This window comes from Falco punctatus (genome assembly GCF_963210335.1).
Source record: "Falco punctatus genome assembly, chromosome: 2".
NCBI lineage: Eukaryota > Metazoa > Chordata > Aves > Falconiformes > Falconidae > Falco > Falco punctatus.
The window spans coordinates 102,938,026-102,962,911 of record NC_137581.1 but is presented as its reverse complement, the minus strand read 5'-3'; the positions used below and the strand labels follow the sequence as shown (position 1 = coordinate 102,962,911).

Here is a 24,886-nt window from a genome sequence, read left to right as displayed (position 1 = left end):
AATTGTAGGAGATTTCAGAGGTCTTGATCTCAAATTGTGGGCCAGAATGGTTGTGTGGGTTTGGGTGCAAGGGCTGTCATTTGTCTCCTCTATTTACCAACTCTCTTGTGTTTCAGGGCTGATTTTACAGTTGATATAAACCAGCCTAGTACTATTGACTTCAGAGGAATATGCTAATTTGCACTGGGTACCTACCTTTGTTTTTTAAATATAATAATAATTCTACAACAATTTATCTAGGTATTTGCGCAGGCAAGTGTTTTGCTGAGTTGTTAAACATACTAATGCAACTGGGAATCTTTGTTCTTCAGGTCACTGCTGTAGTGTGTGTTATGAGGTGGGCAGGACAGTAGTGGCAAGGGGCTTCTAATCCTATAGCCTTGTCTCATGCTCTTTTGAAACTTGGTGGTGCTAGACACAAGTTGTCAGCATCCCGAAGCATCTTCAAGTAAGCAACAGCTGAAGAGCTATAGGCTTGCGCTGCATTTACAAGCTGGCTTTGAGCCGCCGATGGGTTGCCAGGGAAACCAATGCTGAGCAGGACTGGGAGAGGGCTGGAAAATAGGCTTTTTTTGTGAGAGCCTGACTAGTTTAAAACCCCATCCCCCGTTTTCCGAAGCTCCCTTTGAATTGCCATGGAGACAAGAAGAGTAGCAGAGTTTTGAGTCTTGTGAAAGTGCAAGCTATAAATATTTATTTGGTTAATAGCATATGCTTTTGGGATTGTGTCTCTGTTGAAAGTAAACTCCATGCTACTTTGAACCTTTTGCAAACTGTAAAATTCAAACTGTTCCTTTCTTCTGTGTGACTAGAGAAAGAGGAGGCGAAAAAATCCAAACACATCGAAGGGAATTGAATTTTACATTTTTATTAATAATTATATAGAAATTAATTATACATTTATTTTTCCCCAGAATTTCCCACACCATCTTTCAGTGCTGGGACTGCTGAAAGCACTTAGGAGGCTGTTCGGTTTATCTGAAATTGTTGTGCTTTGGTGTTCAGTTTCTTCAGAAAGGCTGACCTAAATAATTCTCTTCCTTTCTTGCCCCATGCCACTTGATTTTTATTCCCTACTTTCTCTACAAGCAGTTCCTGTTCTGTGTTTCCAGGGCCAACTGTCCTTGGGGCTCTGCTTGAAATGAATCATTAACATGATCTTAAACTCTTAGGACTACCACTGATAACTTCAGATAATTGGCTTGGAAAACTTCAGTCTCTTCTTACTTTTATTTCCAAGATCATTTTTTTTCCCTTTACTTGAAAGTTAAGAACAAAGGCACCATCAGCTGGTGTGCTAGCCTTCCAAATAGCACTAAACAGTACACACAAAGCCAAGGATTAACTCATTCTTAGGCAGGCATTATAAAGGAAAACCTCTTTGCTAGTCTGCTCTATCATTGAGGCATTTTAACAAAAGAACTTCTTTCCCCTGTGAGACTGAGAGCTCCTCAGATCATCCAATGCCAGCTGTTAATACAGGTAGAAATCCTGCTGTTAGTCACTTTCTGGCAAAGCTTCTCTTCCCCTGTTTAAATAACTCCAGACTGGATGGAAATGCAGTTCTGCATTCTATTTCTCATGTGATTTCCATTACGAAGGCAAAGTTACTGAAGCTGATAAAAACCTTCTTTCTATAACAGATGAGTGTGAAGAATTGTGCTTATGCTGCGTCTAAATTAAATACAGCTTTTTTGTATTAGGCTCTAGGTGTCTGGATATATAAAGTCATAAAACCACACACAGCTGTTGTTCACTTTCCAGCTGTATTCAAATTCCTAGCTGCCTTTTCTTAGTGGGGAGAAGGGAGGGAAAACAGTGCTGCAAAGGTTTTGCCCACTTGCCGAAGAGTGCGGTGGCTTTCTAACAGAAAGAGCTGTTGGGAGAATGCACTGATTTTTGTGAGAGAAGAAGGAAGCGATGCCTCTTTATAAGCATTTAAACTTATTTAAAGTTTAATCAAAGCTTTTGAAAGCTATGTAAATGGAGAATGAGGAGGGGGGTGGCCTGTTCTTCTATGTACAGTCTTTCAGGTGCAGAACATTCTTCCTGACTCAAAGTAAACATAATGTCTTCTACACAGCATCAAAGCTGCACAGAAGTCTCTTTTTCTTGCCTTTTTTGAGGCAGTCTTTAGTTTGACAAAAAAATCACAGAAAACTTAAAGCTTTATGGCATTTTCATAAGAAAATAGAAGGCAGATGCTTTATCCTCTAGTAAAAGGACAGAATCTGAATGACTGGAATATCTATGTAAGAAAATCTACCAAACCCAAAAGACTGTTTTCCACTTCACTTTGGAAAGCTGGGAATAAGTCTCTATTTAGGATCAGCCTAGCATTTGATAACATTTGATAAATTCCAAACACAACACTGGTTTTAAATTCATCTCTTTCTTTCTTTTTTTTTTTTTTTTTTTTTTTTTGGGGGTGGGGGGGTGGGGAGAGTGCGAGTTGGGGACAAAGTTGAACTTTGATCTTATTGGCATTTTTAACAATTGACTGTATACGTCAATGTATGCTCCCCTCACCCCCGAAGCAAAAGAGCAGCTTGGTGGCAGGGCAACATGGGCAAGGAACAGAGCCGTTTGCTGCTGAAGCGATGCTGTACCTGTGGATTCCAGCAGAAAGGAGATGTTACAAGCAGTTAGTGAACTATTGGGAGTGGGTAGCCAGGGATTTGCTCTTCTGAAGCCGAGTTAGCTCATCTTGTGTGAATACAAGAAGAGGGAGGGACAAGTGGTAACTAGAGAGAGTATCAGTCTAACAAACAGCATGGCTTGTGTGTCCATTCTGTACAGAAAGAATTTGGCTGGAGTCCTAGAACCGTGTTTACAGGCATGCGATTTAAAATAGTATGTCCAATATAGATATATTACAACTTCAAACTCCTTCAGTTTTGGGGTGGTGCAACATCATGTTGCAGTAGAGAAAAACTTTTTGAACTTGAGCAGCTTGGCCATTTAAATTTGTCACTTCAGCATAAGGTTTGGGTGGGGATTTTTTGTGTTTGTTTTTTTTTTCTTCTGAAATGTGCTGCTTGTCAGGTTTTTCTATTTGGAGGAACCACCCTAAATAACATGTTAGGGTGACACCTTGTTTTGTTGCAATTGAGGTTCTGCAGGCAGGATACCTTAAAACTTGCCTGCTTTGTCTTACTTGGGTATCTGTAGATAACTTGTCATTTTTTTTACCAAAAAAATATTAAAACTTTTGCTCTTAACTTGAGATATTTTTTTTATTAAAAAAAGATGAAGAACATATCTGTTGACTTCCCAGCAAGACAATGTGTGTGTTACATATCTAACCTCTGAATGCTGGCCTTGTTATCGCTTGAAATGTATAGCTCTGCTCAGGAGTGCGGAGAGAGTGGAGGGTTACTCCATTATGCATAGCTCTGAGCCTGGAATGGGGGAAAATGCCTTTGGGTTTTGGTGAAATTATTTTGGTTTTGCTGGGGGTTGGGGGAAAGTCAAATTTGTGTGTGTCATACTCTGCTGTAGAGATGGAATTTTAAGTTTGTAATAGCTGCTCTTCCAAAAGAGAAGCCAAACCAAACACTGGATTTAGGCTTTTTCTTCGCTGCTCCCCTTGTTCCAAAAACCTAGTCCGTTTCTCCCTGAATAAAAAAATTTTCAGCAGTTAGGAAAGGGATCGTATAAAAGGAGGGGAGTGAAAGCAAGCAGGTATCTATGCGCACAAATTGCAGTTCATTACAAGTTTTAGTCATGAAGTTATTAATAAATCTCCTTATGGAAAAGGTACTGCATACAGCATAGAAGTCAAGCTGTGTCACTCTGCTGGTGAGCTTTTATTCCCTGCACCCCCCTGTTCTTTGAACCTTCAGAGTATTTAAAAGCCTGCTTGTTCTGCTGTATACCTGAGAGTCAAAACCAAAATTCTATATTTCTACTACTGTCTAAGGAGTGAAAATAACTAGCCATATTTGTTTCCTGATGCTTGAAACACAACTGGCACAGATACACTGGAACAACTTTGTGGTGCCAGGAAACCAGCACTGCATCTGCTTGCATCAAGGAACAGTTTTCCTTATAGTTGTAAGGACTAAAAAACTAACTTCCTTTTTAAAAGCATTTTCTTCTGATAGCACGCGTGTATGTACTGTAGGATCCCTAGGTTTTCTTCCTTGATTAAAAACATCTGCAAGGTCTATGTCCCAATTAGCCAGTAAGAACGTTGAGAATACTGCCACTTATTTCACAGTGTGTTAAGCTACTCAGAGCTCTATGTGTTACCACCAGATCTCAGAGTTGCACCAGCTCCAGGGTCTGAATGAGTAAAACTTGCTGTTTTAAGTTTAGCAATTTCCAAAACATGACAGAAGTGCCGCTAACAGGTACCACATAAGCGAAGGGGTGGCTGAGAAGCTCTTTATGTTGCTTTTGTGTTTTAGATTCCTTTAGCTGGTCAGTCAGAAAATGTGCCTTCTGTCTTAGGTTATCATCCTTTATGCAGTCACACCTTGCCTACTAAATTACAGACTTGCTCTGCACATTTGTGCTTGGATGGCCTTATTATTCCCACCCTGCAGACTCACTTCCCCTTCAGACTTCTCCCTTGTTTGTTTTCTGTGGCTTAAGATATGCAGGGTTGCTTTTTTGTGAACTGGATAAACTCTGCCCAAGTAAACACTGTTCTATTACTATTCTTTAAGACTGAGGAAATTTTGTTACTCAACATAACTGAAAGAGTGAAGCTGAGCTGCTTTTTTCCTTTTTCTCCCCCATGATGTGGGATAATTTCTTCTAGCCCTTGTCCAAAATCTGAAGTTTTAATGCCATGTTTATGTTTACTTAATGAAGCTGGGTTTACTCCAGTTATTTCAGGCTTTTTTGGTGCTTAAATTGCCAGTTTGGGCAATCAGTTAAGGACATCAGCCAACACAGAAGACTGCTGCAGAGGGTGTGAATACTCCTGATCTCTCTCCAGCACGTTTGCTGGAGGTTAGAATCCACCAAGCAGAACTGATGGAAATGAAGGCTACTTAAAACACTGACTGCTGACAGCAGTGTGGCTGGGAAGAGCGGTGGGTCTGAGCCCTGGCTGCCTGTTGTTAACTGTCAGAGTTAATGTAGTCTAGCTTGTCAATGCCACCGTGAGCAGAGTTGGTAGTGTGTGGTATGAGGTGGGCAGGACAGTAGTGGTAAATGCATTGCAGTCTACCAAGAAGAACAGGATGTAGGGTTTGGGTTTTTTTTTTTAGGTGATTCACAACTATTTTTTTCCAAATGTGGATAGCTTCTCCTCCCCCTTCCCCATTTATGGACTATGTAATCTATGGATTGCATCCCCTAGGAAAAAATACGGCAACAGGAGAGCCAAAACAGATGTGAGTGTTTACATTATTTGACTGTGGCAAAACTCTAGGTATTGAGTACCTCATGATAGGTAGTTACATAGCTGAGAAGTCTACATCCGCATCTAAGTATGTTGCTGATGGCTTATCCTGAGGTGGTCACATGTCTGAAGGATGCTACACTAAACAGATGTCTGCTTTCCTATTCTCTTTCAGGGATCCCAGTAAGAGAACTGGCTTCGTTATCTCTTTATTCTTGGGACACTGGACTTCCTAAACTTACAGTATCCTCTGAAATCCTTTGTTAAGCCTTGCTCTAGACCACCTGCTATTTAGAACTTGGCAAAACAAATACCATGAGACTGCTTTTTCTCTTGTACTTATAACTTTGTTTTGATTCTGTTCTCATGTAATTTCCTTCAGGCACACTGTTTCCTTTTATTTGGTTTGACTAATAACACTTTTCCCTAATGATTCCTCCAGCTAGTAGTATCAGTTGACAGCTGTATGAGTGATTATCAAATGGAAAATGTGTATTTTTGGTGCTTGCTTCTAAATAAATGAAGTTACTGACACGTAGCAGTAGAGTGGGTTGGTTGTTGGTTTTTTTTCAGTCTGTATAGAAATGTTTGAACAAAAAGTTTACTGGCACAGTAATATGTCATCTTTTCACTGTTGCTCTTTATATGGTGAATTGAAAGCCAAAGCTTAAATCTTGGATTATGAATATTTGGCAGAGGCATTTCTAAAAAGGTATTTTAAGGCAGAGATGCTCTAGCTTTAAAGAGCTCTCCTGTCTTTACGCTTGGTCAGAATATATAGTGGTTTTCAGTCAACTGTCTCTGCACCACCTTAAGTTACTGTTCTGACTACTGCTTCTTGAAGAGGTTCATGTGTCTGTGTAGCTTGTGTGTATGTTGAACTTTTTTCTTTTTTCTGACATATCTTGTACTTACGGCATTGCATAATGAGTTCTTCAGGTATTCTATAAATCCCTTGATACGAGAGGAAATATGGAGAGTTTGTGCAATTGTAAGCTCCCAATACAAAGTATACAAAGTAATTTAATGATTACTTCCTTAGTGAGAAGTAAGCACAGTGATCCTGCCCCAGAAGTCAAAAAACATGCTTTCTTATTGTGGCTTCTAGGTTATGAATACTTAGACTGTGATGGTGAGCTGTGTGACATCTGTGTTAAAGTGGAAGAGAGAAATTTCCAGGTCCATGAAACTGTGAATGTAATGCAGTGGTAAACTGCATGTATTTAAGCTGTTTTGTGTCCAGACAGAGAAGGTTGATGTGCCAATAGCTTATAAACTGCTTTACCCACACACTGATGTCCTACAAATGCTTCCTACCTAAGTGTTAGAGTGCTGTTAAGTGCTGTCAGAGCCTCAGAACAAAATGCTCCTCCCCATCATGAACACATGAAGGAAGATGTTATTTCAACAGATAAACATGATTTGTTATCTATTGGCATATAGGATATGGGGGGGGGTTGTATTCTAGAAACAACATGGTTTGGGTAAAAGTCAAAAGCTAATTTTCTTACTATAAATCTAAATAGGGCTTCATAGGTTAAAAGGAGAATTACTTAATGACTTCAGGCTTTATATTAGACTAAGCTTGGACAAAACCAAGGAGGTGGGGTCTGTGTGGGTATGCAGGAGTAACGGTTACTTTAGGAGGTGCTGGGTAACTGCTTCCCTCCTCTGGTTTCAACAGGGGATGTGCTAAGCCATTTTTTTTTTTTTTTTTTTTTTAAAGTCCAACATGAAAGTTTCCTTTCTTGATGAAGTAGAAAAAATTTCCAAGCACTATTTGGAAAAAATATTTTTTGCTATTTCAGTATTCTAAGGGTACATAAATGGCATTGCTGGAATTTTCTTCTTCACTTCTTATTTTTGTATTACAAACTTGTGCTGTACCTATTTTGGGGTAACACAAAGGTGATTATGAACTTAAAACATATTAAGGACCAGATAGTTGCACACAGATTTGGATCTTTTGGTAATGCACACATCTGAAAACTCATTTTGTTGCCAGGTGTGAAGCTGTATTCTCTTAAAAACAAGAAGTGCTCGATGTGTATTTGGAAGGGGGGAAGGGATGGCGAGATATCTGGAAAGCAGCAACTATGAAGAGTAACACAGGTGTAGGGGCGCGGGTGTGGAGGGTCTGTCAGGGGTTGGGGGTGGCCCCTGTGGGGAGCGGCCAGGGCTGCCCTGTGCCGGGCACAGCCGGTTCCAGCCGGCTCCAACGGCCCAGTGCAGGGCACGGCCGGGCCCCGCAGCCGCCATGGCCGCCATGGCCGTGGGGAAACCTGCGCGAGGGAGGGCAGCGCTGCCGGCGCTGAGGGGGAACGGGTCAGGAACAGCCCGGCCGGCCCGAGGGGAGAGGGCAGGATCCACTGTGGAGCTGGTATTGCCCTGCAGCCCCTGAAGAGAGCATGGTGGAGCAAACATCCACACTGCGGCCTGTGGAGGAGCATCCCACACCAGTGCAAGTGGACATGCTTTGAAGGCAGCTGAAGCACATGGAGGATCCACATTGGAGCAGGCTCCTGACTGTGCCTGCAGCCCATGGAGAGGACCCTCCGCACACTTTTCCCCTGCTCCAGTGTGGAAGGACTGACTGAGAGGAGCTGTTATGAACTGACCACAACCCTCATTTCCCCACAGCCCCTGCACTTACTCAGTTTTTATTGACAATAAATTTGATCAATTTTCCCTAAGTTGAGTCTGTTTTGCCTGTGGTGGTTATTAAGTGATCTCCCTGTCTTTTTCTTGACCTATGAGCTTTTTGATTTTATTCTCTTGCCCATCATGTTGAGGAGGGGAAGTGAGAGAGCAGCTGGGTGGGTGTCTGGCAGCTGAGCAAGGTCAAGTTACCACCACAGGATACAGTGAATGAGTAAATTAACTTTTATTACAGTGCCATGGAGTCAAATACCTATTCTGACTGCTGCTATATGACTCACAGAGGCAATGTAGATACACATAGAACTGCCACCTGTATTTTTAAAGGATGCTGAAAAAAAACCCCTATAAAATTATGGAGGGAAAGGCCCATAGGAATGGTTTGGCTGGAGAATTCCCTCTGTAATGCCAGGCTTGAACAATAAGGAATGACCTTTAATTGAAAAGAAAACCATGATTGTGTACAATGGTATATTGTACCAGTACTGGTTAATATCTTCATCACTGACACATAGACAGTGGGACTGAGTGCACCCTCAGCAAGTTTGCAGATGACACCAAGCTGAGCAGTGCGGTTGACACACCTGAGGGATGCTGTCCAGAGGGACCTGGACAAGCTTGAGAAGTGGGCCCAGGTGAGCCTCATGAAGTTCAACAAGGCCAAACTCAAGGTCATACACCTGGGTTTGGGCAACCCCTAGTATTAATACAGGCTGGGGAGTGAAGGAATTAAGAGCAGCCTTGTGGAGAACGACTTCAGGGTACTGTCAAATGAAAAGCTGGATATGAGCTGACAATGTGAGCTTGCAGCCCAGAAAGCCAACCGTGTCCTGGGTGGCATCAAAAGAAGCATGTCCAGCAGGTTGAGGGAAATGTTTCTCCCCTTCTACTCTGCTCTTGTGAGACCCCATCTGGAGTACTGTGTTCAGCTCTGGAGTCCTCAGTACAGGAAAGACATAGACCTGTTGGAGTGGATCCAGAGGAGTGCCACAAAAATTATTTCTTCCTATGAAGAAAGCTGAGAGAGTTGGGATTATTCAGCCTGCAGAAGAGAAGGCTCCAGGGAGACCTTATTGCAGCCTTTCAGTACTTGAGCTTATAAGAAAGATGGACAAACTTTTTACTAGGGCCTGTTGTGATAGGACAAGGGGTAATGCTTTTACACTAAAAGAGGGTAGATGTAGACTAGATATAAGGAAAAATCTTTTACAGTGAGGGTGGTGAGACACTGGAACAGGTTGCCCAGAGGGGTGGTAGATGCCCCATGCCCTGGAAACTCTCAAAGTCAGGTTGGATGGGGCTCTGAGCAACCTGATCTAGCTGAAGATGTTCCTGCACATTGCAGGGGTGGAAGTTGGACTAGATGACCTTTAAAGGTCCCTTCCAACCCAAACTATTCTATGATGGTACTGTCATACAAAGAAAACGGTATGCTAACTCAGAGCCGTGTGAACCTATAGCTGAAAGCCCAAATGGACTAACTCAAGTGAGAAATGAGGCACACGCTTCAACAGAAGTAATCACCTGTTATAAGAAAACAAAAAGAAGCAAAAGATTCTTGATCTGTTACTGTCCTCAGATCAAGGCTGGATATCCATCTTCTAGGTTACATGCAACTTTTCCCCTATTAGGCAGGGGAAAGGGAAATTAATTGTTTGGGGATGAATAAAGGAGATCTGCGTGCATGAGGGAGATAAATAGCAAGATCAGACTAAAAGGAGTAAAGCAAGACTAGTTTCTATAAGTCAAAAGAACATTATGTTTTAAACAAGCCCTGTTTCTAAATATCAGTGGGGAGAGGGGCTCAGTTCTTGTTTACACCCTCTGTAGCAATTGTTCAGTTGGCTGATATGAATGGAGGAAACAGACTGCATTAGGAGTGTCCATGCCATCTTCAAAACTGATCCTAAACCCACAGGAACATGAAATGCTTTTTTTTTTTTTTTTGGGGGGGGGGTGGTGGGGGGAAGTTAATGTAAACCTATGTAAAAAACTGTATTTATCTATTCTTAAGCACTTGGTAGATTTGTAGCCTGTGAAGGAGTAATCTGAGTAACTGTGACTGACTCTTGGGCCTTGCAGGAGTCATTCTGAATCACGAGGGAAGTGAGTGGAGTCCTTTCCTGGGAGGAGACCAGCTCTTAAGAGAGGATGTATAGTAAGATCCAGTGTGGGAGGAGGTAGTTAGTGGTTATTTCAGTTATCTGTCTGGAATTTCAGTATTCCTGATGCAAGAGATATCCAAGAATGTATAGGGGTATGTGGTCTGTTATTTCTGATATAGAACTACAGAAATGTTGACTAATGTTTTCCTTCTCATTTCAACAAGAATTTGTGGTAATTGCCAATAACTGCACATGTTTTTTTTACCCTGTAAAAGCTGTACATGGTATTCTTCAATAAACATGCATGCTTTGTAATAAGAATACAATGGAAAATAACTCATGTGTATTAATACAAGTCTCCTCAATTAGAAACAAACTGAGATGTTACCCCAGTATAAAACAACTCCTACTGTTTATATAGAACTTCTTACATGTAAATATTATCATGCTGTTGTAAAAGAGAAATTTGACTATTTTTTACAGGTGCCAGGGCATGGAGAGGAAAAGATTAATTGTTCAAGGCCACCCACATGGCCAGCCCTGGTCTAGCTCTTAGTCCCGTGCTCTCTCTAGTGGACAATATCTAACCTGTCCAGCCTAAGGAGGTCTTAGAAATATCGCTTGTAGCTGCTGAAGCACGTATGATATTACAAGTGTTTTTTGATGAATCATCTTTTTTTTTTTTTTCCTGTTCCCTTGCAGATCGTAAAGTGTCTGGAATTTCCATTGAAACGGATAACAAAAACGTAAAAGCAGAGGAGTTTAAGGGTACGGTATGGGCATTGCTGTGATTATTTTTAATATATACATCATATGTGCAAACTATGTATACAGACGCTGTGCAGTTGTTAAGATTGTCTTCCTCTTTCCTGAGGGGTCCTGTTCCTTCTGTCTCCCTTTACTTTTGTGCAGTTTTGGTCTTGTCCCCATTTTCTCTTACTTGGTGTGGGATTAGACTTGATGCTCCCCAGAGGTCTTTTTCAACCTCACCTATTCTGTGATTTTATGACTTGTTTGTCAGTCCTGGTAGCTCACTCTGTAACTTGTGCCTGGTTTCCCTCCACCTAAAATGATAGTAATTTCTAGAAAGGAGAAGCATTAATTATCTTACAAGATAGAGAAGTGAGTGACTAGAGAGAGAACAACTATAAGTCAGCTAATTGTCAGTAACTATAATTTAATGGCTATTTTTAATTTTCAGTAATTATAATGGCTATTTACGTATTTATATATGTATATGTGATATGTAAAATGACAAATTACTTCCAATAATGTGCTAGAGAAGTTAAGGAGGCAGGGAGGAAAACCTGATTTTTGCTGGGTAGATGAGAAACGGATCCTAGTAGTGTGTATGTGAGGTTTGTGGGTTATGTGAGGTTGGTCGGTTTGTTTGTTGCATTTGGTTGGAGTGGTGCGAGATGGGAATTTGGGAATTGAAAGAACTGTTTGCTGAGCTTTAGGCTTTATTCATCAGTTTGAGGTAATCAAATATTTCTGAGGTCTCTAAAGCTGGGCGCCTGTCAAGTATTCTTGTCACTTTGGGTGAAGAAAAATACATTTAGAGCTTGGGACAGGCAAGGAGAGAGAGAAGCTCTTCAGGTAATATTAAAGCTTCATTAGGTTCTGTCTTTTTATGTGATCTATGGCTTGCATTTTGTTTCTTTGTTATTTGTATGGTACAGTGAGGTCAGTTAAGCATAGCTCCAATCCCATGCCGACTCCTTTTTGTGTAGCAGCACTAAGAGAATGGCAGGGGCTGATAGGTGTAGCTATTCACCTGAATACAGCAGGTCTGAAATGCTCTTTTCTTTTCTCCTGTGTAAAGTAAAGGAGGGTGATTGGTCACTGGAACAGGCTCCCCAGGGAAGTGGTCCCAGCACTAACCCTGTAAGAGTTCAAGGAGCATCTGGATGACAATTTTAGTCATGTGGTTTAGCTTTAGTTTGTTCTGCAAGGAGCAGGGAGTTGGACTCAACAATCCTTGTGGGTCCCTTCCAACCTGAGATATTCTATGATACTATAACCAAATGATAGCCTCTAGACCAGATGTAAATCCAAATTAAGCATCGCCCATACCTCTCCAAGATCCCAGAAGGTTTTCCAGGCCTGGGAGAGCCTGTGCTGATGCACAGCATCCTGTGGACCTACTTTAATGCAAGTCAGGTAGACCTGTTCTGGAAAACACCTCTTGCTGACTCCATTAGTATGGGAAAAAACAGGAGAGGGGGACTATAACTAATTAGGGTTTTATTATGTTGTCTCTGTTCAGCATGCACTCTCTTTCTTCTATTCCATTCCCTTTCTTCAAGTAAGTTTAGTGGGAGGCCATCGGTGCTAGCTTTTTCTGAAATGAAAAAATGTGACATGCAAGAAAGGGGTGGCTCTTTCAAGACAGAGGTGACTTGTTCAGCTGAGCTGTCTTTATGTCAACTAATATAGACTAGCTCATGAGACCAGCCAACTGTCACAAGGTCAGTAGCAAAAGCAAGCTGAGCTTGAATGATGTTTTTTCTTTGTTAGAGGGATACAAAAACAAACTGGAAAGGAAACCTTAACAAATCTTAAGATTCAGGAAGCCTCCACCCATCCACTCAACCTGAAGTCAGGAACCTCAGGCTTCCTGAGTGCACAGCATGTTTTTCGAAGCGGCCAGCGCGTGTGTAACATGTTTCTGGCAAAGAATGCCCTCCTGCCTCAATTTTTCTTTCAAGCCTGGACATTTTTTCCCCTATGAGAAATCACCAAGGCTACCAGTCTGGCCCCTTGGAAGCTTTTTGTTTCTTTACAGAAGAGACCTGTGAAATCAGATTCTAAAGGGTGAGTGGGTAGATCTGTTGGTAGCTCTTAATTGCCCTTCAGCCTTGTTTGCTGAGACTGGAAACAAGGGTGCCAGTTAATGCAGATTGGCTGTACGTTTGAGCAGTGGATGTTTGTATCCTGAAAGCTAGATAGGTACTGCCAAAACTATAAAGGCTTTTGATCCTTGATACTTGGCCTATGTTGGAAGACAAGCAGCCTAAAGGTGGCAAGATCAATATTGTATTTGTTTCTTTTACAGAAGTTTCTGGGAAATACTAAATTTCTGCTTTATTAATAGATTTGGAGCCAGTCAGATGTGTGGTTGGATTCTTTCCTCTGATGTTGTCTCCCAACAATTCTTATTAATATCTTGACTTAAGAGTTATTTACGGGGCGGGGTGGGTGGGGGCTGGGCTATTTGGGTTTTTTTTCAGTATGCTTTTCAACAGAGAATGGAACTACTGAAACACTGAGTTTGTCCCAGCAACTCACCTATATGGTTTGTCGTGTCTTCTTGCCCTCTTTAGTTGCCCCATAATAACTATAGGCTTGACCATAGACCACAATTACTATGATTCAAGCAATATATTACTGATAGCATCTGCTGATGCCCTGCTGTGAGGGAGTGAAAAAGAACAGTTAAGCTCCCAGTATGGCTTGTTCCCCACTAGGAGCACTAATTTTGCTTTGTTTCCTACCCAGTTATGGCAACTTTAGCAATCATTTGCAACTCTTGAAATCTCAGCCTTTGTGAAATTTGGTTGATGATGCCCTAGTCAGGGAAACTAGAGTGGACAGACAGAAAGGTGAACAATTGTATGAACCTTCTTTTCTTGAGAACTCAAGAAAAATAAGAGGTGATTGCCAAGGGTTGTTATGAGCAGTCTCTGTTGCCAGCAGCTCTGGGAGCCTGGGTGTTTGTCCTACCCAGCCACTGGAGCCCAGCCCAATGCTTCTGGAGATGTAGGGGTCTTTGACCCAGGACAATGCTTCTGGAGTTGTAAGGGTCTTTGTCCCAGGCCAACGGACACAGCTGCTGCTTTCCCATTTGCAGATTCAACCAGGAACAAGACTGCGTGTGTGTCCCAGGGATGTATGTGTGTGTGCACACCTGCACATACACACACTCGTGACGCTGGCACTGACAGCTATACAGACTGCCACAGACAAGTCACTGCCTTCAACAACAGTTGAAGTACAGACAGCTGACCCTTCTTCCTCCTCTCTGGCTGGTGGTGAAAGCCCTCACAAAACACTTTCTAGATTAACAAGCACCTGCACGTTCATGGATCCCCTGAGTACCAGCACAGCCCCTCTGCCCATCTGCTGCACCTGCCCTACTTACTAGCTCGCCCAGCTTGAGGTCTGCCAGTGAATTACAAACACACCTCCAGGCACACCAGGTTTAGGGAAGATACAAACAGTGCGCACGCACTGCACACTCCCATATCCAAAAGCCAGAACCACAAGTGCAGGGGTGCCTACACCCCAGTGTGACCCCAGCTGTGGGCCCTGAATTTACCCAAGCCGCTCCTCTCTGCCCCGATAGCTAGCACTCCAGGCACGTGTGCTTTGAGACCCACCAACACACACTCCCAATGTCTGTGGCCCCTCCAACCACTGATGCAGAGACCCACACTCGCTCTGGTTACCTACACCACAGTCCCATCAGTTTGTCTGGAGACTGATAATCTTCGTCATTATCTCTGTTAGTCCTTGTCTGTCATCTTTATTTCTCTGTGTTCTTGTTTGTTGCTGTTCTTTTTGCTTGTTACCATGTTTGCATCAAAAAGGTCTTTGATTGGGAAACTTTAATGAAGCACTTTCACACCCTTACAATAACCAATGTGGAACAGTAACTAAATACATAGGTTAGGAGAATATTTAACCAACTTACTGGTTTGTTTTCCACCTGCATTGTTATACATTTAAACAGTTAAACTGCTGATACTGAATTCAGGATGGTAACTCACAAAATATTGTTGATAATGGGGTCAGAGTCCTTTTTTAATGGTGGTCTGCTCACTGACAAAAATGTTTAAACCTACAATGAGGGTAGTAGTACAGAATCTGTGCCCATCCAACATGGAAATATCTAGTCCCCAACATCTGAATTTTGATCCAAAGGCCACTGAAGTATGAGAAAATTACTAGCTTCTGTTTCCCCTTTGTGTTTGTGTAAATCTGGAGAAGGTCTGATGGGATCGCTCTGAGAAGTAGATCTGGCCCTTGCTGGCTGCTCAAGTTCTTTTGAAGAGAGATATTAATTTTATGGAGCCTGAACGTGTACTAAACACAATGCTAAAATCTTTAATTTTCCCCTTTTTTTTCTTTTTTTTTTTTTTTTCTCTCCCCAATCTAGAGGCTATTCTTAGTTGCAAGCACAAATTTTCAAAAGGGATGAGCTTAAGAATAGAATGGAAGAAAATCCAGTCTCAAGGAGTCTCATTTGTCTACTACAATGGTGAATTTACAGGTACAGTACTACAAACTTAGACTGATGGTGTAACACATCATTCCCTCACATAGATATTGACTTTTTCTTGGGGAATAACATCAGGAAAATGATTGAAAGAGAATGGTCTTGACCCTCCATACTGAATACCTGTCCTTTCGAGGAAAAGAATTCTTCCCTAGGGGAAAAAATATTAATAAAATCATCAATGATTAGTTACCTTGTTAATTAAATTAAATATAATAAAACTCAAAACTAGGAAAAATGGCACTGCACATTCCATGACCTTTTTAAAAAATGGAATTACATTCAGACATTAACTCCCCAAAACTACTGCAAGCTCTGCACTCCTCCTGTCTTACAAAGAGGTTTCTGAAGCCTCCTGTAGAGCTGGAGGCTTAGATATGAATAATGCAGCAATTTTTATATACATAAAATATAAACTCAGCTGTATATTTTAAATTATTTGTACTCTTTTCAGAAGTGGAATTTCTGTTTATATGTTCTGTAAAGGACTTACCTCAGCTCCATGTGTTGAAGCAAATATGGGTCTCTGGTACCTTGTACACAATAAACAAAGGCTGAGAAACAAAGTAAAATCACGGTGATTTTGTTAATTTTTAGAGCTTGCAGGATGTCCTGATCTTGTTGATGAACTTGGTTTTGTCTGCATATATTTAATTTAGAGAAGCACTGGAACTCATGGCTCTGTGTGTGCATGTAACTTCAATTTTGTAATAAGCTGGAGAATGGAAAAAAATTCATTGTAAGAAGTCTGATGGCAATATCTTTGCTAAATCCATGAAGTTTTTCTTGCCAAGTTAAAATATCAAATACTTTTCTGTGGTCTCACTCACAATTCTTTCTGTAAGGTAACTAAGTGATTACTAATGACTCTAATGGAAAATGTTGGGGTTTTTGTCACCTGACTACTGCTATATGTGTTTTCTTGAAATATCTGGAGAAGAAAAGCATTCCATCTTCCAACTAGAAAATGTATGACAGATGTAGGTTCTTGGAACTGAGGGTGTTTGGGGTTTTTTTGACCAAATGGAATAGTTGTGGAAGGTTCTTACTGTCTTGGGAGGGGGCTTACATATTGTTTCTTGGTGATAGATAACTAGCACTGAACAAATGAGCAATAGTTCATAAATTACACACAATTCCAGAACAAGCCAATGAGATGTAGACATTTGCTGTAAACAAAGAGCAGAAACCTCTCTGTCTGTTCTCCCTTAAAGGTGATCTTCGAGGCCGAGCAGAGATGCTGAATACAGGAATCCGTATTAGAAATGTGACTAGAAAAGATTCTGGGACCTACCGTTGTGAAATCAGTGTAAAGAGTGAAGAGGGACAACACCTGGGAGAAGCTACTATTACTCTCACAGTATTGGGTACAAACTTTATTACTTGGACTTCTGTAAAGAAATTGAATGATGGCAGGGGGTGCTGAAGGGGTTGTCCTTATGGTGTGTGGCTCCTGGGTTTTTGGGTCTTCTTTGGACTGGGTTTATAAACACATGTGCATGTGAACGTTCTACAACATACTTCAGAAAACATCTTTGAAAAATGCACACTCACATTAGAAAGATACGTAACTAGGGTTTTGCTGTTACAAATGTGGGTTTCAGTTCTCAAAACTTAGCAAGTATGCTGATTTATGTGATGGTGAAACTTCATTTCTACTAAAACTGAAGTCACTCAGTGGCTGAGAATCTGGGTAAGCTGATTGTGGTGTTTGGCACTGGGAAGTCAGCATCTGTCAACACTTATCAAATATTCCTAAGCAGGAGTTCATTCCAATATGCTACTGTCTTCTCTTTTTGGAAGGAGAAACTGCTGCAGTGTCTGCGCAATGCCAGCCAGTGAGCTAGCAATCTGTGGACTTTGTTTACAGGAGAGATGGTGTTGGCTTGTGGTTGTTCTTTGTGGATTTTTGTTCGTTTTCTTTCCCAGTTGGGGAAAGTGATTACTGAGCACATTGTTCCTGGTATTTTTCCCAGTGGATGAGTGGTAGAGGTTGGTAGTTTTCTTCTTTTCTCCGTATAGGGAGAAAAGAAAATATTTGGTTCTGTAGTTTCTATATTGTATTCTTCTATACAAAAATAATTAATCTTTTAAAATTATAAATAAAGTTTCAAAGTTCTTCATAAAGGGTGATAAATTAATGAACTTCTGATTAGCTTCAACAATGAGGTAACCCCAATTATTCCTTCTTCCTTCCACTCTCTCAACTTTCCTCTTTTAAATGTAGCTTCTTAATTTAAAGTTGAAATCTTAGAGGCCAAAGTGGGGGAGGGAGGGGGGGAGAGAGAGAGAGAGAGAGAGAGAGAGTTGCTCACAAACCTTTTTGAAAGTTAATGTGAATTAGTTAGTATTTCACTTGGGTTTCTTTATTTTTGCCTTTTATTTTAAAAGCAGCCAGGAAAAAACTATGAATACTTTCTATGGTATCAGTTGTGCTTTTAATGTTCTGTGCATGCCTCTTCACCCTTAGTTTCTTCTCCCTAGCTTCAAGTTAGCCAGAAAAAAAAAAAAAAAGTTCCTTTTCACATAATAAAAATCAGAAAAGACATGTTCATGGTAGAAGAAACGATCAGTTCTCCTGCATCCATGTGTGGGAATGTTTGTTTTTACTTTAAACTGAAATTTAATAGCCAATTGGTTTTGGTCCTCAACCTGAGATTTATACAATGGCTATGACGATGGCAAGTCTTTGTAATTCATTCTGACAATCATATTTAAAAAACCAGTTGACTTCTTTTAATACAAAGAAAACATTTTTCCTTCTCGTTAATTCTGTTTTTAAATAATGGGGCAGAGAAGGGAGGAATTGCTGGACTACAGATTTCCTGAATTTTGTCTCTTCTGTCTGTGAGTGAGCAAGAGGCCCCATACAAGAAACAAAGTGAAAAAAAAACTCTTTTGGACTTGAGTGAAGTGTATAGCTTGGGGACAGGATGACACAGCATGTGATGAGGGAGGCTGGGAGCAATCCTCTTTCTTCCATTTTTAGCAACTCACAAATTTTACTGTGCTCCCCAGTAGCAGGACTCTGCCTTCAACCCCTTCTCCAGCACCTCATTTAAGTCGTGGTAGTTCCTGAGCATGTACACAAGTGCTCACCTCCTCACCAGTGACTGTCAAACTGTTGCCATATAGACAATACTGATAAGACTGTGTAACAAGTGCAATTTCATTGTCCAGTTGCTCCGACTACGCCGGTGTGTGAGGTACCCAGCTCTGCAATGACAGGAACAGTAGTGCAACTGAGCTGTAAGGAGACTGAGGGGTCTCCTCCGTCTGAGTACCAGTGGTACAAGAATGGTGTTGCCTTACTGGAAAAGACAGGAACAGGCAGTGCTAGAGCAGCAAACATAACCTACACCATGAATAAGAAGTCTGGCACTCTGGTAAGTGTAATAACCAACTCTGTCGTAACGAGCTTATCATGAAGACCAAATTTTACTGTTTAGTACAATGATGCACAGGGATCTTAATCCAGAAATGCACGAGGTCTTTGTCAGAGATCAATGTCATGCTGAAAAACGTGCTAACAAACATAGAAGGTGGTTTCTGCCTCAGAGCTAGAGACATTGAGTGATACAGGAAAACTGGGTGAGTTGCAAGCCTGCAGTAATGATACACGAGCAGAATCTAGACAATACATGACAAATTTCACCTTGCCAGTTGGCTAACTTGTGCCAGGTGAGAATGCTCCCTCAATATGTCAACAGAAGTTATATTTGACAGCACCTTAAAACTGAAATAGCAACTTCACACATTTCAGTGGGAATCCAGCACTAAGGGAAGCCCAGAATCTGTACAATCCAGTGACATTTACACATTCCAGTCCAGTACTTGTGAAGTCAGTGGGAATGGGTCAGGGCTGTGAGTGAGTTTTGTGGGTTTTTTGGTTTAGTTGTAGTTTGTTTTCTGGGGTTTTTTTCCCCCTCAGAACTGGCTGTCTCTTTTTCATTCCTCCCCCATTAGCTGATCCTTCTAAAAAAAAAGGATACATACTACTTACAATGCATTGTCAGCTGAGATTTTTCAGAAGTAGAGTTGTTCTAGGAACACCCTACTCTTGTGCATGATCAAATGTGGAAACTGAAATGTGACTAAGCATTCTGAGGTGCTGCGGATCTTTCAGTGCACATGGAAATTAGGTGGATTACTCGAAATTACTAATCACTTCTGAAAAATTTAGTTTTAAAGTATGGGATATATTAAAGGGAAAAAAGTTAATAAGTATAATAATTAAAAAAATTTGGAAACACTGGAATTCATGAGGTCAGTCTCTGTCCATCTCTTGCTTCCTTATTTTCATTTTTACAGTAATAGTATTTGATAAATACTGCAGTTCAGCATTTCTCCATTGGAAGATGAGAGAAAGTACCATTTCTGGGTGCAGAGGGAAACCCAGAAATTTTCTGTGGGAAATATTTTTTGTAGTAACGATATTTTTTTTTAATTGTTTGGGTTTTGGTTTTTTTTTTTTGTAAAATTAACAAAATATTCTGATTTCAGGCATTCTAGAATTAGAGCATGTGTAAGAAAATGCATTTTATTGGAAAGTACTGATCCACTGAAAAAGAATCTCCTTGTAGATACACTCCATCTAGTTAAAATGTCCATCTAAAAGACCCTTTTAGACCAGAAGCTGAAGTTAAGGACCAGGGAGTGTGACTAGGGAGGTGAATTATGAAGTCAAATTGGACCAGAATTTGTCGCTTTCTTTGATTTTTTTTTTTTTAAACAAAAAAAACCTTGAGTCTAACAAAAAATCCCTGTTGACATTTCAAAATTTCTATCCCACAGGAAATTCTGAGTTCTGTTCCACTCTGATAATGGTTTTGGACTCTTTCTTAACAGCTATTTAACACAGTTACAAAGAATGACACTGGAGAGTATTTCTGTGAAGCCTCCAATGGAATTGGATTATCTCAGAAATGCTCAGTGAAGCGAATGCAAGTTGGTATGTGTCAGAGGAAATATGGGTGGAAAACAGTCTTGCAATAGGAATTATTTTATTGCATGATGCAACCGAGAAGTTAAGACCAGACTGAATTACATCTTTTTGTTTGATTATGGTATTTTTTGGGAAGAATAATGAGTTCCTTATATGTAGTTGCTGTGGCTATTTAAAGCATTCCTTTCCTACAGCACAAACATATCTCACTGCTTTTCACAAAAAAGCAGCTAGTTCAGTACCTTAAAATTCTTGCAGTAGCCAGCCTTCAGGCTGCTAAACACTGAACTTCACAGAACAGCAGTATCCATATGAAAGTCACACCTTTTGTGGAAGATGTACGGGATAATGTGCCAGAAAAGCCTTCCTTTTGAGACGCATTCGTGTGGGTTCTTAATGTAACAGATCCATAATTTAATGGAAGGACTCATTTATACTTGGCAGAGGAACACTGAAGTCAGTGTATTTAAAAAAAAACAAACATCCTGCTGCCTGGTTTTTTTCTACTTGCACAGCATACATGCAGTATAGCGTTGGTTAGCTAATAAAGAATTTAGCAAAGCCTGAAGGGACAAAGTCTATAATAACCCAAATGTATGAATGCTTTTGAAAAATATAAAACTCGTTCTTGCAGGTGTGATAGGAAAGCAGATGATAGCAAATCCTAACAAATACTGCACAGAAGTTTGTGGCCAAGTACTCCATAAAGCAATTGTCTGGTGTTTTCTTAGAACATGGCTGAAAATCGCTGTATCATGGCTTTTAATGCATTCCTGGTTGATTATGAGCAAGTGTTCCACAAGCTACCGAGATAGAATCCCTCTGTTGAGAAATAGCAAACATAGCTGGATAGGTTTGGGGGTAAAATTCCTAACCATTTATTAATGTATGCTTAAAGACAGGATCTAAATGAGCAATTGGACATATAACAGAAACCTATGAGAATGTTTCTGCTTGTTGATGTGTGTTTTTCCTAAAATGGATGATTGTCTGAAGCTCTTGGTGATTATATCAGGAAAAGGGCATAGGTCATCATCTTCGCAATAAAAATTGCTAAATGTTTCGGTAGCCCAGTGTAGAGTTTAACTTTAGATGTCTGGGCTAAAATATTTGTTGGCCTTTGTTGTATTGAATTTTAAAAGCCATGCTGTTTAAAAATGAAAAAGCATTGAATTTTAAATAACTCACCTGAAGAGTTCTTCAGGACTGGGACCAGACATTGCCGCCAGCTGTTTCAGTTATTTTAGGCAAACCAACAATATGAAAACACTTGTTTTAAGACTTTTAAAGATTTCAAGGTATTTTCCCTTAGAGACATATTACTTGAATAATACCTCTTGGGGATAGGTATAATGAGGAGTATTTATCCCTTGACCCCTTATTCCTTCCTAACTAACCAACTAAGCAGTTGCAGTGTATCAAGCACTCCTAATGTGGCTGTGATACAGTAGTGGGTTTCGAACGCTTATCTACATCTAAGTGTTACTAATTAACTTATGCAGCTTGGGCCAAAGACATATAGATACAAAAGGTGCCTTGAGTAATTAGGTAAAAAATCCAGGCAATGGAAATTTTTACAGCTTTCAACATTGGACTTATGTTTTATCATTACAGATGACCTTAATGTAAGCGGTATCATCGCTGCGGTAGTATTTGTGGCTCTGGTAATGGCATTGTGTGGCCTTGGAGTATTTTATGCCCAAAAAAAGGGCTACTTTACAAGTAAGTGAAATAAAGTCACTTCTCTTCCTTGTGTCAAAAAACTGACTGTACTTCTGCTGACTGTAACATGTTCTCCTTTTCATGAAGGCTCTAACTCCATGGTACTAAAGCTAAAGAGCATTAGAATAGCAACTTTTTTGTAGAGACATTTTTATTCTGCCAGCTTCTACTGCAAAAGATACTTCACAAATGACATGGAGATGTTTGTACAGTTGCATAAGGCTGCCCAACAGCGATCTAGGGAAAGCAACGAGCCGAACCTTGGTTCCTTGGAGCCTCTCTGCTATAGTTTTGAAAGGGAGCGGCAAAGAAAGCCGTGCGAGTTTTCTTTTAGTCTAAAGATCTGAGCGGCTTAGCGCTGATGAAGGGGAGACTAAATTAACTGGCTCCCTCTACTGGGGCGTGGTGGAAGTGCTGTTAAGGATTGCTGCAAAAAGCCGGACACCGCGCAACCCTCCACAGGGTTTACATTAACGCCTGTGGAGTTCAGCACGGCAAGGAGAGATGCTAGATGTCGGGGTCTGAGAAGTCCCGCTGCCCGAAAGGAACTGGCTAACGTAGCTGCTCTTGGAGTTCACGTTCACTTGGAAGTTAATTTACCTTTGAAAGCAACCCAATCCTTTTCTGTTTAAGCTTACTACACCAAAAAGACATTTGGTTCAGAAACTCCTTCTAGAAACTGAAGAGCTGAAGAAGTTGTGAATAACTATTTCAAATAATTTTAAATCAGCTAAGGAAATTGTTCTTGTACTAATTTTTTCTCTTTCTTTTTCAGAGGAAAGCTCTTCCCAGTAAGTATCTTCATGCAAGTAGTACACAAATCACTGCACACTTCATTTATGTTTTTGATGATCGAGGAACTGTGATGATTGTTTAAAGGCCTTTATCACATGATTCTTGTACAGTGGTTTTTTTGAACACTGAAATAAACCTGATCTACAGCCCAGCTAGTTCCCTTATTAGCATGAGTGTGCTGGTCAGAAAATGGATTGAGCATTATTACTGTGATAAACGTGCAGAGATGTATCTTTTTACAGTTCTGGTTTACACCCCTAACTCAGCTACAGGCATGCATTTATCTCCTCTTCAAACTAAACAAAAGATGATCAGAACCAAATTGAGCTGTCTTTATATCCATGCCCACAGATTATTTCAGGAAATGTTTTGTAAAAATGACTGGTGGAAACTTTCTGAGGGTGTCTGGTCTACTCCTTTGGTATGGATTTATTTCATGCACTTACACTTCTTGGTAGCAAGTCAGAATTGCTCAAGCTATTTTAGTGCTCCCACACAAGGCTAATATGTGCTTCATTGGAGGCTGGCCTCCAATTTTATTTTATTTTAAAAGTTTATCTTACCACTTCTAGGTTATAGCAGGTTAAAAAAAAAAAGTAATGTACTAAAAAGACATTTAAGTGTTTCCTTAAAATACTGTGTGATTTATACTGGCCATGAACTAGACAAAAAGCATAACTGGGATACTTGAAAAGACAAGCTAGGGAAGGTAATTTGACAGTGGTTCATGAGATAACGATGGCTATCTATAAAAGCATTTGATTTGTTTTTTTTTAATCTTTACTAAGAGGGGAAAAAACCCTAAGGATTGCTGGAAGTCTGGAAAAATGTAGTCATAAACAAGGTTCTCAAAGGGTGAAAACTAGTGCTGATAAAGTCACTGCTTAACCTATGCTCCTTTCCTGCTCTGTTAACAGAAAGAAGACCAACTATCAATCTACGAGTGAAAAGGTAAGTATTTTGCATTCAGTAGTGTGTTTAAAAACTTTTAAATGTCTTCAGAATTCCTTAGATCTCCATGAAGTTTTTGCACACATACAGACACCCACACCTGCCAAACCATACATGCCACCAGCACCTGGAGATACCTTTTCTCTGTTTACATGTATAGCTTCCTATTGCACAGTCTCAAGTGCCATACAACTTTGCTCCATACTTCGACATATTTTTGCTTACAATGCCAACCAGATTTTTACCTGGTTGTCTTTTACCTACTTCTTCCTAATTTTCCCTGTTCTATTAGCTTCTTTCATTCTTTTTCTCTCCCCTCTTCCTGATTATTTTTGTTCTATCACATAAAGAGGTAACACCCTTAAGACTATTAGGCAATATCATCTCTATACTGTCCACTTAACGATGCCATTTCTTGTGAAGACTTCCACTCTGCCTTGCTTTTACAAGTTAACCAAGGAAACTAACTCAGACATAGTCCAAGGCAGCAGTAAGACAAAGAACAGGCCTTAACTCCTCTAATGTGGGTCAAAAAGCTTGACTAAATAGGGAAGCTGAACTTTACTACCCACCCCCCCCTTCCTCACTGAGAGGGCTCAAGGGCTTTAACCACACGTAACTTCTTTGGCTTTTCAGATTGGTGCAAAGAAAATGGGAGCTCCAACTAAAACTTCAATGAGGAGCAACTTCATTTTAGTTTAAGACTACATTAGTAGCCTTAAAAACTCACTGAACACCACTCATTTCTTTAATTGAAACAGAACATCGTAAATGGCATAAGCTTATTCCTTCACCTATTATGTATGTAAGAAACTTACTGAGGCCAGCTATCTGGCTGCTGAGTGGGAAGGAACAAATTTCAAGAGCTGTGGTACCTGTTTATCAATATTAAGGCACTTACAAATCAGATGCTCACACAGCTGTTTGCTTGATGCTTGCTTTTTTTTAGTAGGTTATTACTTATATTCCATGTAGCAGTGCATTCTGTAGACTTACCTTTCCAGAAGAGAGTAAACACTAACTCTCAGTGCTTCGGGCATGCTTCATTTTAATCTCAATGCCTTAGTTTCTTC

At 40.4% G+C, this 24,886-nt stretch overlaps 1 protein-coding gene across 4 annotated transcripts in view; it reads left to right on the top strand.

Annotated features, from left to right (window-relative positions):
* Positions 1-24,886, top strand: part of JAM2 (junctional adhesion molecule 2) — a 48,893-nt gene that overhangs the window by 23,220 nt on the left and 787 nt on the right. Inside the window, exons 2-9 of one of the 4 annotated variants that reach the window (XM_080374455.1) lie at positions 10,822-10,887; positions 15,281-15,394; positions 16,615-16,767; positions 18,581-18,786; positions 20,249-20,351; positions 21,960-22,067; positions 22,843-22,858; positions 23,780-23,813. In XM_080374455.1, the coding sequence (XP_080230581.1) occupies positions 10,822-10,887; positions 15,281-15,394; positions 16,615-16,767; positions 18,581-18,786; positions 20,249-20,351; positions 21,960-22,067; positions 22,843-22,858; positions 23,780-23,813 (800 nt within the window). Of the gene's footprint in view, positions 1-10,821; positions 10,888-15,280; positions 15,395-16,614; positions 16,768-18,580; positions 18,787-20,248; positions 20,352-21,959; positions 22,068-22,154; positions 23,814-24,886 lie in introns of all 4 variants that reach the window. The other 3 variants (XR_013925868.1, XR_013925869.1, XM_080374454.1) reach the window with 3 other exon arrangements.